Source organism: Aspergillus aculeatinus (genome assembly GCF_003184765.1).
Source record: "Aspergillus aculeatinus CBS 121060 unplaced genomic scaffold BO66scaffold_22, whole genome shotgun sequence".
In the NCBI taxonomy this organism is placed as follows: Eukaryota; Fungi; Ascomycota; class Eurotiomycetes; order Eurotiales; family Aspergillaceae; genus Aspergillus; species Aspergillus aculeatinus.
The window spans coordinates 82,393-95,016 of record NW_020291491.1 but is presented as its reverse complement, the minus strand read 5'-3'; the positions used below and the strand labels follow the sequence as shown (position 1 = coordinate 95,016).

General features: G+C 52.4%; 4 protein-coding genes across 4 annotated transcripts; 2 read left to right on the top strand and 2 right to left on the bottom strand.

Annotated features, from left to right (window-relative positions):
• Positions 1–38: 38 nt before the first annotated feature.
• Positions 39–1,424, bottom strand: BO66DRAFT_401172 (cysteine hydrolase family protein; the record flags this gene model as incomplete). The annotated part of the gene is made up of 4 exons (XM_025648751.1): positions 39–541; positions 612–743; positions 811–1,235; positions 1,318–1,424. The coding sequence occupies 4 exons, from the start codon at positions 1,422–1,424 to the stop codon at positions 39–41; spliced, it is 1,167 nt and encodes a 388-aa protein (XP_025504291.1).
• Positions 1,425–2,313: 889 nt separating this feature from the next.
• Positions 2,314–3,312, bottom strand: BO66DRAFT_471144 (DUF3716 domain-containing protein). The gene is made up of 3 exons (XM_025652839.1): positions 3,216–3,312; positions 2,771–3,164; positions 2,314–2,724 (listed from the first exon to the last, which is right to left on the bottom strand). The coding sequence occupies exons 1-3, from the start codon at positions 3,265–3,267 to the stop codon at positions 2,361–2,363; spliced, it is 810 nt and encodes a 269-aa protein (XP_025504290.1). The 5' UTR covers positions 3,268–3,312; the 3' UTR covers positions 2,314–2,360.
• A 772-nt stretch (positions 3,313–4,084) lies between these two features.
• Positions 4,085–5,574, top strand: BO66DRAFT_349051 (elongation of very long chain fatty acids protein). Its single transcript, XM_025644671.1, has 4 exons — positions 4,085–4,530; positions 4,584–4,653; positions 4,713–4,934; positions 4,991–5,574. The coding sequence occupies exons 1-4, from the start codon at positions 4,117–4,119 to the stop codon at positions 5,290–5,292; spliced, it is 1,008 nt and encodes a 335-aa protein (XP_025504289.1). The 5' UTR covers positions 4,085–4,116; the 3' UTR covers positions 5,293–5,574.
• Positions 5,575–6,399: 825 nt separating this feature from the next.
• nde1 (nuclear distribution protein NudE) lies at positions 6,400–8,306 on the top strand (the record flags this gene model as incomplete). The annotated part of the gene is made up of 2 exons (XM_025643751.1): positions 6,400–6,636; positions 6,747–8,306. The coding sequence occupies 2 exons, from the start codon at positions 6,400–6,402 to the stop codon at positions 8,304–8,306; spliced, it is 1,797 nt and encodes a 598-aa protein (XP_025504288.1).
• Positions 8,307–12,624: the final 4,318 nt, after the last annotated feature.

Sequence of the window (12,624 nt, the reverse complement as noted above, 5' to 3'; positions counted from 1 at the left end):
ATCAAATGAAGTCCAGAACATCGGCTCAAGGAGCAAAGCTAAACGGCCATCTGTGGAGCCAGCTTCTTCACAGTCACAGCCTTGAAGTTCTCCACCGCATGCACTACATCCTCCAGCTTGGTGACCGCCCCAAAGATCCCCCCCTCCATCTTCACCGACTCGATCGTGCTCACATGCAGCGAGGGCTCGCTGGCCGCCGTGCCATCCTCGAGAACCACACAGTCAAAGCCGCGGTCGTTGGCCTCACGCATGGTCGTTGCCACGCACACGTCGGTCGTCACCCCGGCGATCACCAGGTTCTTGATCCCACGGTTTCGAAGGATGAGCTCGAAATCCGTATGCGCGAACGCGCCCTTCCCAGGCTTGTCGATCACGGGCTCCCCGGGGATCGGATACAGTTCGTCCACTGTGTCGTGGCCGACTTCCCCGCGAATCAGGAGACGGCCCAGCGGACCCGGCGAGCCGATCCCCAGTCCGGAGGCATTATTCCGAGATCGGTAGGTCTCTCTGCTAGACAGCGTCGACAGATCAGGGCGATGGCCTGATTGGAAAGTCAGTGGACCGGGATGGTTGACAGGGATGGACTGTGGACATTCGTTTGCCGTACGCACCTTCTCGGGTGTGGTAGATGGGAAACCCCGCCGCCCGGAAAGTATTCAGCAGATGCTGAAGTTTCGGAATCAGCGCCTGATTCGCGGAGATGTCATAGCCCTGGTACTCCATGTATCCACCTGGTGAGCAGACTGCATCGCATAGACATAGGTTAGTTCCGAAAAGACCCACTAAGCAGACAAGATAATATATACGCACAGTCCTTTTGCATGTCGATGATTACTAACGCCGTGGTATAGGGGGTCAGGGTGGCATCGTGCGGCCAATCGTACGGCACCGCCGCGATCTGACCCTTGCGGACCTTGTGGTGAGGGAGCTGTCGGGGTTTCTCGACAATCGGGCCGTGGTTGTGCGTGGGGTTCAGCACCGTCAACGTCCAAATGCCAGGAGTTCCAGCTGCAACTAGCATAAACGGGCAGTCCATCAGCCGCGACGTCCGCCGTCGCTTCCTGGTCTCCTCCGTGAGACCATTCCGTGGACGGTAATGGCCACCGCGATCACACCGCAGCCAGACCTTGGCAGTCCGCCCCGGTTTCTTTTCCGTCGGCGTACTCGACGACTTGACTACGATGTTGTACCCATGTGCTTTGCCGTGGGCCGACACGGCTGCCAGTAAAGTCGCTCTGGGGGGAGGCGGGTTGCACCAATGTGAGTGATTTGCCGCTGGCTGGAAAGGGGAGAAGGCAGAAAGGGGAATGTACTTACTTGTCGGGATACGTTCCTTCCGGCGGCGGGAGCAATTGCATGGACATCTCCGGGATATCTTGAAGGTCGCTCGGCGCATCCAGGTTCAGATCAGTGGGATCTGCCATGGTGACAGGTGAGGTGGTGGTGGATGTCTGGCATCGCCCATCAGTCTTATCCAAAGCATTCATATGGCTATGGCCTCATAGAAGTAGTGAAGGGCTGTCGGGGAACATGAGAACAATCGAAGTATTGAAGTACTGCGCTTCCTCGACCGAAGCGAGTGCGTGGAAGGAATGTCCCCACGATGATGAGCAGCCGAAGGGGTTTTGTGCGTGGATATAGCGTATCTAGGGGTGGATTATCAGAGAGGAGAGGGGGGGGGGAGTGTTCATACTCGGGCGGGATCTCCCCAACACTCACTCACTCACAACACACTACTTCACCCGCCCAAGATACACACCAGACAACAACAACACAAAATAGGCAAAGAAGGGGCCGGCGGCGGCGGGAACGTACTGGAATCTGGGGTCGCACGTGGAACCTTGAAAACTATCCCTTGTGCCGAAAACAAGTTTTGGGGATTTTCGATTTTCAAGATCGGGGAGAATGAATTGAATTAGGCTTTCTGGTTTGGAGGCATCAGCAGTCTTCAAGGTTGTTAAGAGCACGGCTGGCTCCATATAAAGAGACACTGAACTGAAGGGAAGGTGTGGGTGGGAGGCACTGTGGACGCAGACTGACGGTGTGTGTCCACGTCCGGTCACGTGGTCCGCTCACTCACCGCTGACTTATCTCCACAACAACAAACACAAACAACTAACTACTAGGTACTAAGTCTATCGATCAAACTCCTGCAGCAGGTATCTCTTGTATTGATCTCACTATCGTCACTCTGCAAGAATATCGGTGTATTATCTCGCCAATGAGCATTCAGCCCCCGATGATGAATCCCAAATCTTTCAACCACGTAAGCACGAGGCATTGAGTGGCACCTCAAAGTTCATTCTAATACATCAATGTCCTCGCGTACGTCGCGCCTTTTGTTCCACCGCACGATTCATCTAGATGGCACCGGATGGGTGATCGGAAATGTCGGTCCGCTTCGATGCTTGAAGAGATCTGAGCTGTCGAATCCGATTCTTAACGGCCCGAACATGTTGCTTCAAGTCAGTGCGGATCTTCTTTAGCGCAGATAGATCATTCCATTGCTCGCTAGCAATAGCCCATGGTGCAGAATTATCATTCGAGGACACGATAGCCATGGTACTCTGCGCTTCGTCTGGCACGACACGATCCTGGCCGGATTGCAGAGATGCATCAGCTAGTCGAAGGTTTGCCGCCTCAGCATCTTCGTGAGCAAACCAAAGACCGTCGTGTCCAGTAGCTTGGATTGCTTCACGCAGGCCGCCATACCCTCGAACTTCCCTGGAATATGTCAGTCGGCACTCCTGCACTTGGGACAGATACTCACTCCGAGACAGGTGCGCCCCACTCTATGCCATTCTGAGATTTGAACGCCTTGTAGTAACAGCAATGTTCACCTATGCCGTCTATGATACAATTCGCACACGCAGCAGCAAACAATGCACGTCCTCGAAATGGTGGCGCGATGACACAGCGTCGAAATGTGGCTGAGACCGAGCATTGAGTGCAAGGATCAACTTCCACGCCCCGGCGATACAATATAGAAGCATCCGCAAAGCATCGGTTGTAGTCGTCCGCCACGTAGTCTTGCCAATCTTTCCTCTCGGTCGTCACAACATGGGCGTTCACCGGCTCCAGGGGCCGTACCACTTCTAGCAGTGCCGCAGTTTCTTGTTGATCGTACTCATCCACATCTTCTGCGTTGAATGTCCGATGGATCTCTACATCATGGAATTAGTATTCGAGTAGAGGCGGTAGGAGAAGAAGTGGACCTTTTTCTGCGTTCTGCCAGCGGCGTTCTGCCTCGGCCACAGTAAGCGACATTTTGAGCTCAGATCGACTTGGGCAAGTCCAGAATTGTAGCGAACCAGATGCAGTGGGGGAAAGGGGGGTGAGAAAGCGAGGGTATTGCAGGGAGAGGGTGCCAGTTGTAGGGTTAGGAGAATGAATGCAGTGAGAGAAGGTGACCTGATGAAAAAGATACACTGTTGAATAGCTGCAAACTCAGTGTGCTATGCTAAGTCGTCTGTAGAAATCAAGTCAGTGTTACTGTTTCTTCATTTCAAAAGACGCGTAGAGCAAGTTTCCTGATAACCAGTGTACCAAATCTTACCTCGCAAGTATCTTGCCTCGAAGTGATTGGTCAAATCAGCAATAGCACTCTCTCTCCAGAGCGGAACTGTTTGTCAAAGATCAAGTATCAATCAGAACTCCCCCAGTATTCGGCTGCCTCGCCGGTGAATGGAGTGCTGCAAGGATGCAGAATATCATCTCCGGTGTTGGAAACTGCTATCATTGAACGGCCTTCAAATTCAAAGCAGAACACAAACCATGTCTTCTCCAGAGTACCCTCCGACGCTGTCAGCCACTTAGAAACTTCTGAAGCTCGGTTCTGGACAAGAGAAGGAAAGAAGGTCCTCAATTAGGAAGTCATCAGAGTCACATGAACCTCGAATCCCAACAACTGCACGCCCCATCGGATTATTTGCTTGTTGCACAACAGTCCAGCCAGCATCCATGTCTTGATCACCACTCAAAAAGATTGCTCGCTTATATCTCTCTCAGGAAACCCCGTTCTTTTATCTTAGTCGCATCTCCTTATCAGAACTTTCATGCCCTTCCCCCTCCCAGCCAGAGTTGAGGCGAATCTCCGGTAGTAGGATAGCAGCAGGAATGGACTCGACCTCCTCCGTTCATACCTTGCCCATTCCTTCGCTTGACCGCTCTTATGGTATTGAATCGTGGCCCTGGTTCACCAGAGCCTTCGAGGCTGCTGTGGGGTATCCAGCCAACAGTTTCCGATTCATCGAGGGCAAGACACCTCTTTCTACGCTGAAGGAAACCTCAACTGTTCTTGTCCTATATTATACGGTGGTTCTGGGAGGACGAAGTTTCATGAGCAACCGAAAGCCATTGCAATTGAAGAGGCTTTTTCTTTTGCACAACTTCTTCCTCAGCATCATCAGTGCCATTCTTCTGGCACTTTTTCTGGAACAGATAGTACCGACCATCGCGAGGAATGGATTGCACTGCGCCATCTGTGATCTCGAGGGTGGTTGGACCAAGCCCATGGTTGTACTATATTATGTATGCCCGACCCAATTCGTCATCTTTCCCGGTGTGCTAATGCGTCGAGACAGTTGAATTACCTGACTAAGTACTTCGAGCTCCTGGACACGGTCTACTTGTTTCTGATGAAGAAGCCTCTCAGTGAGCATAGCCGTCTACTCCACATAGCCAGACGTCCACTCTGACCTGGCCTTATCCAGCGTTCCTGCATTGCTACCATCACGGCGCAACCGTCTTCCTATGCTACACTCAGTTGGTTGGGACTACGGCGATCTCGTGGGTTGTGATCACACTGAACCTAGCTGTCCATGTCATCATGTACTGGTACTATTTCCAGGCCGCGCGAGGAATTCACATCTGGTGGAAAGCCTGGATCACTCGGGGCCAAATCCTCCAATTTGTGATTGCGCTGGGTTCGTCCTGTACCCTTCAACGCTGTTCAGGTAGGACAATGGTACTGACCAGCATGACCCCGCAGGCTTTATCTCCTACGGCTCTTTCTTTGTATACTTCCCTCAGTATGGCTCATGTGTGGGCAGCGTGTTGGCCACAGTCACCGGAAACGTGGTGATCAGCTCGTACCTGGTTTTGTTCGTGTTGTTCTACCTGGCCACATATCGGAAAGACGGCAGGATGCCTAGTGCCCGCGTAGCTGTGCGACCTATAACCCAGGCACCAGCTTCGGTGCCCCATCTGGTTGTGGCTGCTATGTCCAGTGGGCACGATAACCGAATCGAGACAGGGTTGACTGGTGCCGGTGCCCGGGCACGGAAAGTCTAGTGGTGCGGGCGCAGGCTGCCATGGATCAGCGAAGTGACTGAGTGGCAGTCGCGACATTCCACACGTGGATGATATTTCTAGCATTTTTAGCATCGGGTGGCCTTTTGCTGGATACAAAAGCTGTGCTGGTGTCAGTAATCGGAGAGGGTTTCGTCAGGACGACGTTCACATGATCAAGGGCGCGTCTTCTGATCGAGCACTACTCCGCAAGCGGCACTGTCAGTATTCTTATAGAAACATGATAACATCTTTACCATTCATGCAACGAAGCTGAACCATTACCTAGCAATCATCAGAATAATTACGGCTATGACATTTGTTACGGGGTCACAGATAGATTAAAATGTAGTAAATAAAAACAACAATGATAACAAGCCAAACAACCCAAAACAACCCAAACCACCCAAACAACCAGGATATACTCACCTCAGGCCACGACGTCACCGGAACTAGTCCAGACCCGGTTTAGTTGGCGACACCGCCCCGTAAGTTACCCGTCACTACCGATAAGTTACTGCTTGGGTGGTTCAAGAAGGTTAGTTGTTGTTGTCCCGTGGACGGAATCATCAATTCAATCTGGCGCCCGTCCCGGCTTTGGCTCTGGATAGCATCACCACCCATCAACCCAACTATCTGCTCTGAAAGCAGTCTTTCCACTTCTTCTTTCAAACCCCACTTTCTTCTTCCACCCCCCCTCCCCCCTCCCCTTCCCATTCTTCCCTCTGTGAGGGTAGTCTCCCAAGGTAAGTCAATTCATTCAAGGCCAACGCTGGTCTCAAATCTCAACACTCCCAGCTCGCTTCTGGGCCGTCTCCTTTTGACCCTTCCATCCCTCCGTCGCCTCCCACACCGTCGCAATCTCTCCCCCGAGTGCCTGCGACACCGCCCGGCCCCTCCACCAGCACCACCAGTTCACGCACGGTGGTTCCTTCGCTCTTCCGTTGCATGCTCTCGACTCTCGCCTTTTATTTCCATCTTATTCTAATCACTCAACAATCTCCCCGTTGAGTGACCCTCTCCCCCCCTCTGCAGATCTGGGTCTCATTTTGACGTGGTCTCCTGGAACGTGCGTCTCCTACGCCGGCCTCAGCTGCTGGTGCGGGAACCATGCCATCCGTCGACGATTCTTCGGCCACCCGGCCCAACGGCACTAGCTCGAGGTCGGACCAGCTCGCGTACTACAAAGCGCAATATGAACAGCTGGAGGCTGAGCTGTCGGAGTTCCAGGCTTCCAGCCGCGAACTGGAGGCCGAGTTGGAAAAGGATATCGAGGCGTCGGAGAAGCGAGAGCGGCAGCTGAAGGAACGGCTGGAAAACTTGAGATACGAGATTGACGACTGGAAGGTGAGCAACTTTAGAGTTCTAACTGCTTCCCCTGGTTTACCTTTCTGGCGCTCCCTCGTGGGCCAGCTTGGTGACGGTGAACATCGGCACTAACCTTTCACCCCTTGCAGTCCAGATACAAGCAGGCCAAGTCGGAGGCCAGCGCGGCCCAGAATACGCTGCAGAAGGAGATTACCAAGTTGCGCGATGGTAACCGCACCCTACAACTGAAATTGCGCGACATCGAAGTCGCGAACGATGATTATGAACGTCAGGCCCGCCATACCACTTCATCCCTGGAGGATCTGGAGCAGAAGTACAACATGGCGATCGAGCGCAGCGTCCTGCTCGAGGAAGAGGTCAAGAATGGCGAAATGGAGCGTGAGAGCCTACGGATTGAGAACCAACGTCTTCGTGATGAACTGTCGGAGCAGAGAGTCGAGGCCGAGATTCTCTCGGAGAAGCTTCGACACGAACAGAATGGTGGTCGCCGCAGAAAGCCTGCGTCCTTGATCTACCGCACTCCATCAACACCTCAGACACCCGAGATCTTCGACCGTACTCTCAGCGCTTCAACTGTGTCTACTCCTATGTTCCAGACACCGCCGATCAAGAATGCTCTCATGACTGTGACCGCCACTCCTCCTTCGCCACCCATGTCTGAGGCGTCGATCAGTGTCCCGACTAGCATGCGCAAGACTGCCAGCGCCACTCCTGGATTCCCGTTCAAGAAGGCTGGTGGTGGCGCTCAGCTGGGCTCCCGGTCGATGTATGACTCGAAGAAGACCCCAAAGAAGTCTCGGGGTTCCACCTTCAACTCCAACAACGGTCGTTCCAACACAACGACCCTGCCATTTGCGAGCGCGTTTCAGCCGGGGGGCATTAGCACCAATGACCCTACCTCGTCCGCCAGCATCAACAACGACCGGTCCACCACTCTGCCCAAGTCGGGATCCCTTTATCAGATCCGCGGTCTGATCGGCAAGATGCAGCAGTTGGAAGAGCGTGTTCACTCTGCCAAGTCCAAACTCCCGGCACCCTCTGATTCGCCCTCTCGTATCTCGTCGCGGTCTGGATCTATTGTCGGTGACAGTCCAGTCTCTTCGACGATCACTATGCGCCAGAATTCCGCGCGGAAACGAATCAGCGGCAGCAGCTTTAGCTCGTCTGTGCGTGAAGGCGACACAGCCTCATCTTACAACACTCGACCTTCGTTTGGCGCTCGAACTCAGGGCGACAGTCGGCCTAGCAGCCGGACCAGCTATTCCAGCTCCTTCAGCCAGAGCACCCATCCCAGCGTTGCGCCTTCTACTCATTCGGCACGTCCTGAAAGCCGACAGAGTCGTACTAAAACGCCACTGGGACACTATTCGACCAATCCCACCACTGAAAGTCGGCGCCCCCGGTCTTCGCTCAGCAATCCGTCCGTACAGAACGGCCATACAAGCGGCATGTCCAACATTGACGAAGATGAGGACTTGGCGTTCCGAATGTCGGTGCGAGCCAAGATTAGCGAGGCTCGGGAGGCACGCTTTCCGTCATTCTCTACACCCGTCCACACCCCTACCAGCTCAGTGAAGACGGTCAAGAAACGCACGCCTAGCGGGATCCCCGCGCCACCACGAAGCTTCCGCACAAGCACCGGATATGAGCCGAAGACCAATATTGGTGATCTTGGCGAGACCTTCTAGGCCTTTGATAAATTTTTATTCTATTCTCGCAATACCCTTTTTTCCCTTAACCCCGATTGACAATTCCAGAGGGGCTTTACGAAGTTCACGGCCGCTACGCAGGTGTTGATCCCCTTCTACTTATTCCCAGTTGAGAACATTCTTTCCCTCGTTTGTACTTTTTTTTCCCTCTACTACCCTCTTGTGCTCTTCCTCGCTTTCCGTGCGACTACCCCCTTGGCAAGTGACGTTTTTTGAGTTGAGATATTGTGTGTGTGTGTTTCTCGAGAACCTCTTCTTCTGGAAGACATTGCTTGGGCCGGCTCAGAGATATATGATTCAGGCTTATTACAATGCAACTGCCGCGGCGATGCCCTGTATTTGATTACGGGGACGCAAAGACCCGGCCTGTACAGCTGTTGGTGGGAAATGTGACTTGATTAGACTGGCGCATTGACGGACGGATGGATGGATTGAGGATTGTTGTCGGAGCAGAGGGTTGAACTCTGTCTCACGGCGTCCAAGCTGTCACTCAGCACTCTTTGTTTCTTTGACTGTCTGCTATCTGTCTCCCTGTGTATTGAGTAAATTGCCTTTGGCGTTAGAGAATAATACCCAGTGACGGATAGATTTGGTTCTGTGGTGCACCGTATTGGGACCGGCTGTTGTCTGCTTGTTGAGATAATAGAGTGGTCAGCTAGGTTCAGATCTGCGTCACCACATTCTCCTCAGCATGCGGGGAAGGTCTTCCAAGAGTGAATGAATGTGTCGCGGTTCTGGTGATCTAATCACATGATGCGTAGCCATTCACTTCCCCCCTCAATCGGTCAGTCAAGCCATGTTTCCCAGACACAATTCCAACAAATCAAGAAGCCTTTCCAGATGGCCACTATTGGCGGGCAATTCTTGAAATAACCAGTGGAGGGGACAGAAGAAGGGTGTCGTGTCAATGCGTGTCCTCGGATCCAATCCAGTACATATATATTTTCGCCGGGTGGGCTCATCTTTGACCACCCAACAATCCCTTGCTCTCGATGTTTTTGCTCCACTACTCTTACGGTCCACACCTGGTGTCTTGCCTCTTATTTGCCGAATCCGCTGCTGATTGGCAGAGGGGATAGCTCAAGCTCGGTGATTCTACCTAAACAATATCGACCCAGGTATGATCGCAGCTTCTTGTTACACCACCACTGATCATTGAGTTTAATGCTAAGGATCGCCCGCATAGGTTCATGATGTCGTGCTACAACACATACATTATCGTCTTTCCCAATCAATGCCCATTCTCGCCAGCTACAGCTACAGAGCTCACCAAGTATATCAACCGACGGTGGGATTCGAAGTAAGTTCGCGCGGCGGTGCGGCGGTGGTGAGTCCTCGTGCTGGTCCGGGCAACTTGGAACGAACCGACGGCCACGGCCATGCATCGTGGATCTGAATCTGGATTAGCCTTATTTGAGCCTGGGGGAGCCTCTCCTGAGTTGGTCCTAACCACCCAGTCCACGGAGTACTTGATTAATCAGGTAGAGCTTAACTAACTTACTCAGTATGTACTCCGTACTGTAACTACTGTACGTACCCAGGTAGACTACGAACTAACTTACTAGGTACTAACCTGAAGGATTGAAGGAATCTTCAGCCAATGGTCCATCTCCCCGACCTCCGTCAGTCAATCTTACGGGAGATTCGGTGCGTGTTGCAAGTCAAGGGTTGCGTGACGGGGGTCTGGCTCCTTCTGGATCTCCGATGAGGTCCGGATTCGGACTCCGAGAACCTGAAGGAAGTTGTTGGTTATTCTGCCCACGAACTATGGGAACTGCAATCGTTCTGTGCCAAACGCAAGTCTAATCCACCATCCATTGTTTTTGTTTTATTTTTTTTTTCGATGCCATCGTCACCATCATCTCGATCGGGTATCCTCAAGCGGCGGACAATCGAGCCTATCGGATTGCCGTGTGACCCCCAAAGAACCTTACCTTCGGTTCCAGCCAGTTCATCGTGATCATACTCCAGTGTTCGTTGACCAGGACCTACAAGGTAGACTTGGGCTGTGTAGCCCTGTGTTCTTCCACAGGACGGTTCTTCTTGGTCTTGCTCCAATCACCATGCGCGATTCGCAGCCCGGCTAGCGAGGTCCAGCCCCACGTCTGGAACTGGAGGTTCATGTTCGGTCTAGTCGAGTTGAACTGAGATATTTGGTGGCTCTCAGGGAGAGAGAGATTTCCAGCAATTTTCGGTTCTTCGATACCGGCCAACGGGTCTTCACTTGGGTTCCATCATCCATGTCTCCGAGGGATTGGGCGCGCGGGCCCCGCCGGGGACGGTCGGTCTCGGCCAGGATCCACGAGGGTTGGGGTTGCTAAACGCCTGGGCGGAAGGAGATCGTCGCGTGGGAATTTTTCTTCGCGCTTCTCCTTTTCTTGAGGGAAGTTCTGCTCTGGACGTGCTGGTTGTTGGTAGGTATGGATGCTATTTTATTGTGGGAGGGAGCTGGGATGATGCGCTGAGATTACTGATTCGTGGGGGGGGTTCGTTGCAAATCAAGGGATCTAGGGTTGTATAGGTTTTCTACTGGAAATCTTGATGTCAGGGTAGACTACTATACAGTCCTGAGTACTCACAATTTCCTCAGATTCGACTGCATAGAAGCCAAGATGAATTTGGTGAGAAGGCAGTCCCGTGACTTCCCACGATCCCCAACGCGATGACAACTGCTGCCGATCCCATTGGCGCTGACGGGTGGGGCGTCAACAGACTCCCAAACAGGTTAGATGCAGGGATGGCCCCGTTCGGGAGTTTCTGTGGAGAAAAAAACATCAAGAACTTAACAAAGTCGGGCTCTCTCTTCTTGACCAGCTGCAGTGCTCAGGTACCACCGCTTTCGAATGAATGATAATGCATCAATGCATTTTGGGGAGGTGCCGCTGCCCGTTGGCACGGTCTACCATCACTGATTCATGAGCGCTGGCCCTACTCCATAACAATAGAATCATTACAAGGAGATACATGCCAAATACGTACATTTCACACGGACCGGTATAGTACCCAGACTAAGACACTAAGCTTGGATCTGCCGAGCTCCTCCTCAGGTACTCTGACCGTCATGGCGCTCCGAGGGTCGGAGTAATTCCTCAGTCCGAACTATAACAGTTTCGAAAGACAATCCTCCGTGCACCCAACAAAAAGAAAATCAGAGGTCAGCTGGATTCTAGAGACAGAATGGTATAAGAGGCCATGGTCCGGTCGGTTTCTTGGTCGCGTTCAGACTGAGTAGTCTACGAAGATGGAGTGAGCGCGGCGCGATCTGTAACTCCGGACTTGTCGGGGAATTTGTCCCGCAACACCGCAACACACAGACCGTCAGTTGATAGATGGTAATTTACCAGGCTTAGCTTTACCCTTAGATTACCGGACGTCAATACAGAATACGAGGTACAATACAGACATTGTTCCATGATCGACGGAATGGAAGGCATTGGAAGATGGTAACTTATTGAAAGTGGTGGTGGTGGTGGATGGAAGTTGTAGTAGTACCGAGGAGTGCCTTACATGAGAAATTCCGGGCGGGGATTGGCTGTCGAGGGTCGGAGGGACAAAAAAAAAGTTGTTGACTCGACAAATGCTCGGTTTTGTTGGCAATTGGCAGTTGGCAAGGCAAGTCGACGACCAAAAAAAGTGGTGGGAAAAGGAAGAGGGAGGGCGGGGACGTCATGGGCCCAACAACCACAAACTGGATGGATCCAAACCAGGCCGCACCGCTATTCGAGTACTCCGTAGTGAGTGAACCTTCATCAGTTTTCCCGATCCCGATCCACTGCACTAAGTGAGTTACTGCCCCCCCTTCCGCTGTAATTACCAATACCACAATACCAACTTCAATTCCATGATGATGATGATGATGATGATGATCAACTTCGGGGAGTAACTTAACTGTACACAGTAAGTCTACTACTACAGTACTGTACCTCTATCCATACAGTACAACAACTCACTCTGCCTCAACTCTGTCTACTCCTTCTGGCAATTAAATTTATTCTTCGCATCCCCATTCTTCTCTTCGTCCTCTCCTTCCTCTTTCTTCTACTTCTTCCACTTTCTCTCCTCTGTAATTCCCAATTGAAAGCCGGCCCGGCCTCTTCTCCATCTATTCATCCTCCCCTCTCCCTCTCCCTCTCCCTCTCCTCCCTTTCCTCTCTCCCCAACTACATCCTCTCTCGCAGGTGTGTTTAGTTACAGTAAGTTCCGTTCCGGACCCAGACTTTCACTTTGGCTCCAGTCCCTCCCTCCCTCTCTCCCTCCCACTACTTCTTTCCCCATCCAATCCCATTCCCTCCCCTCC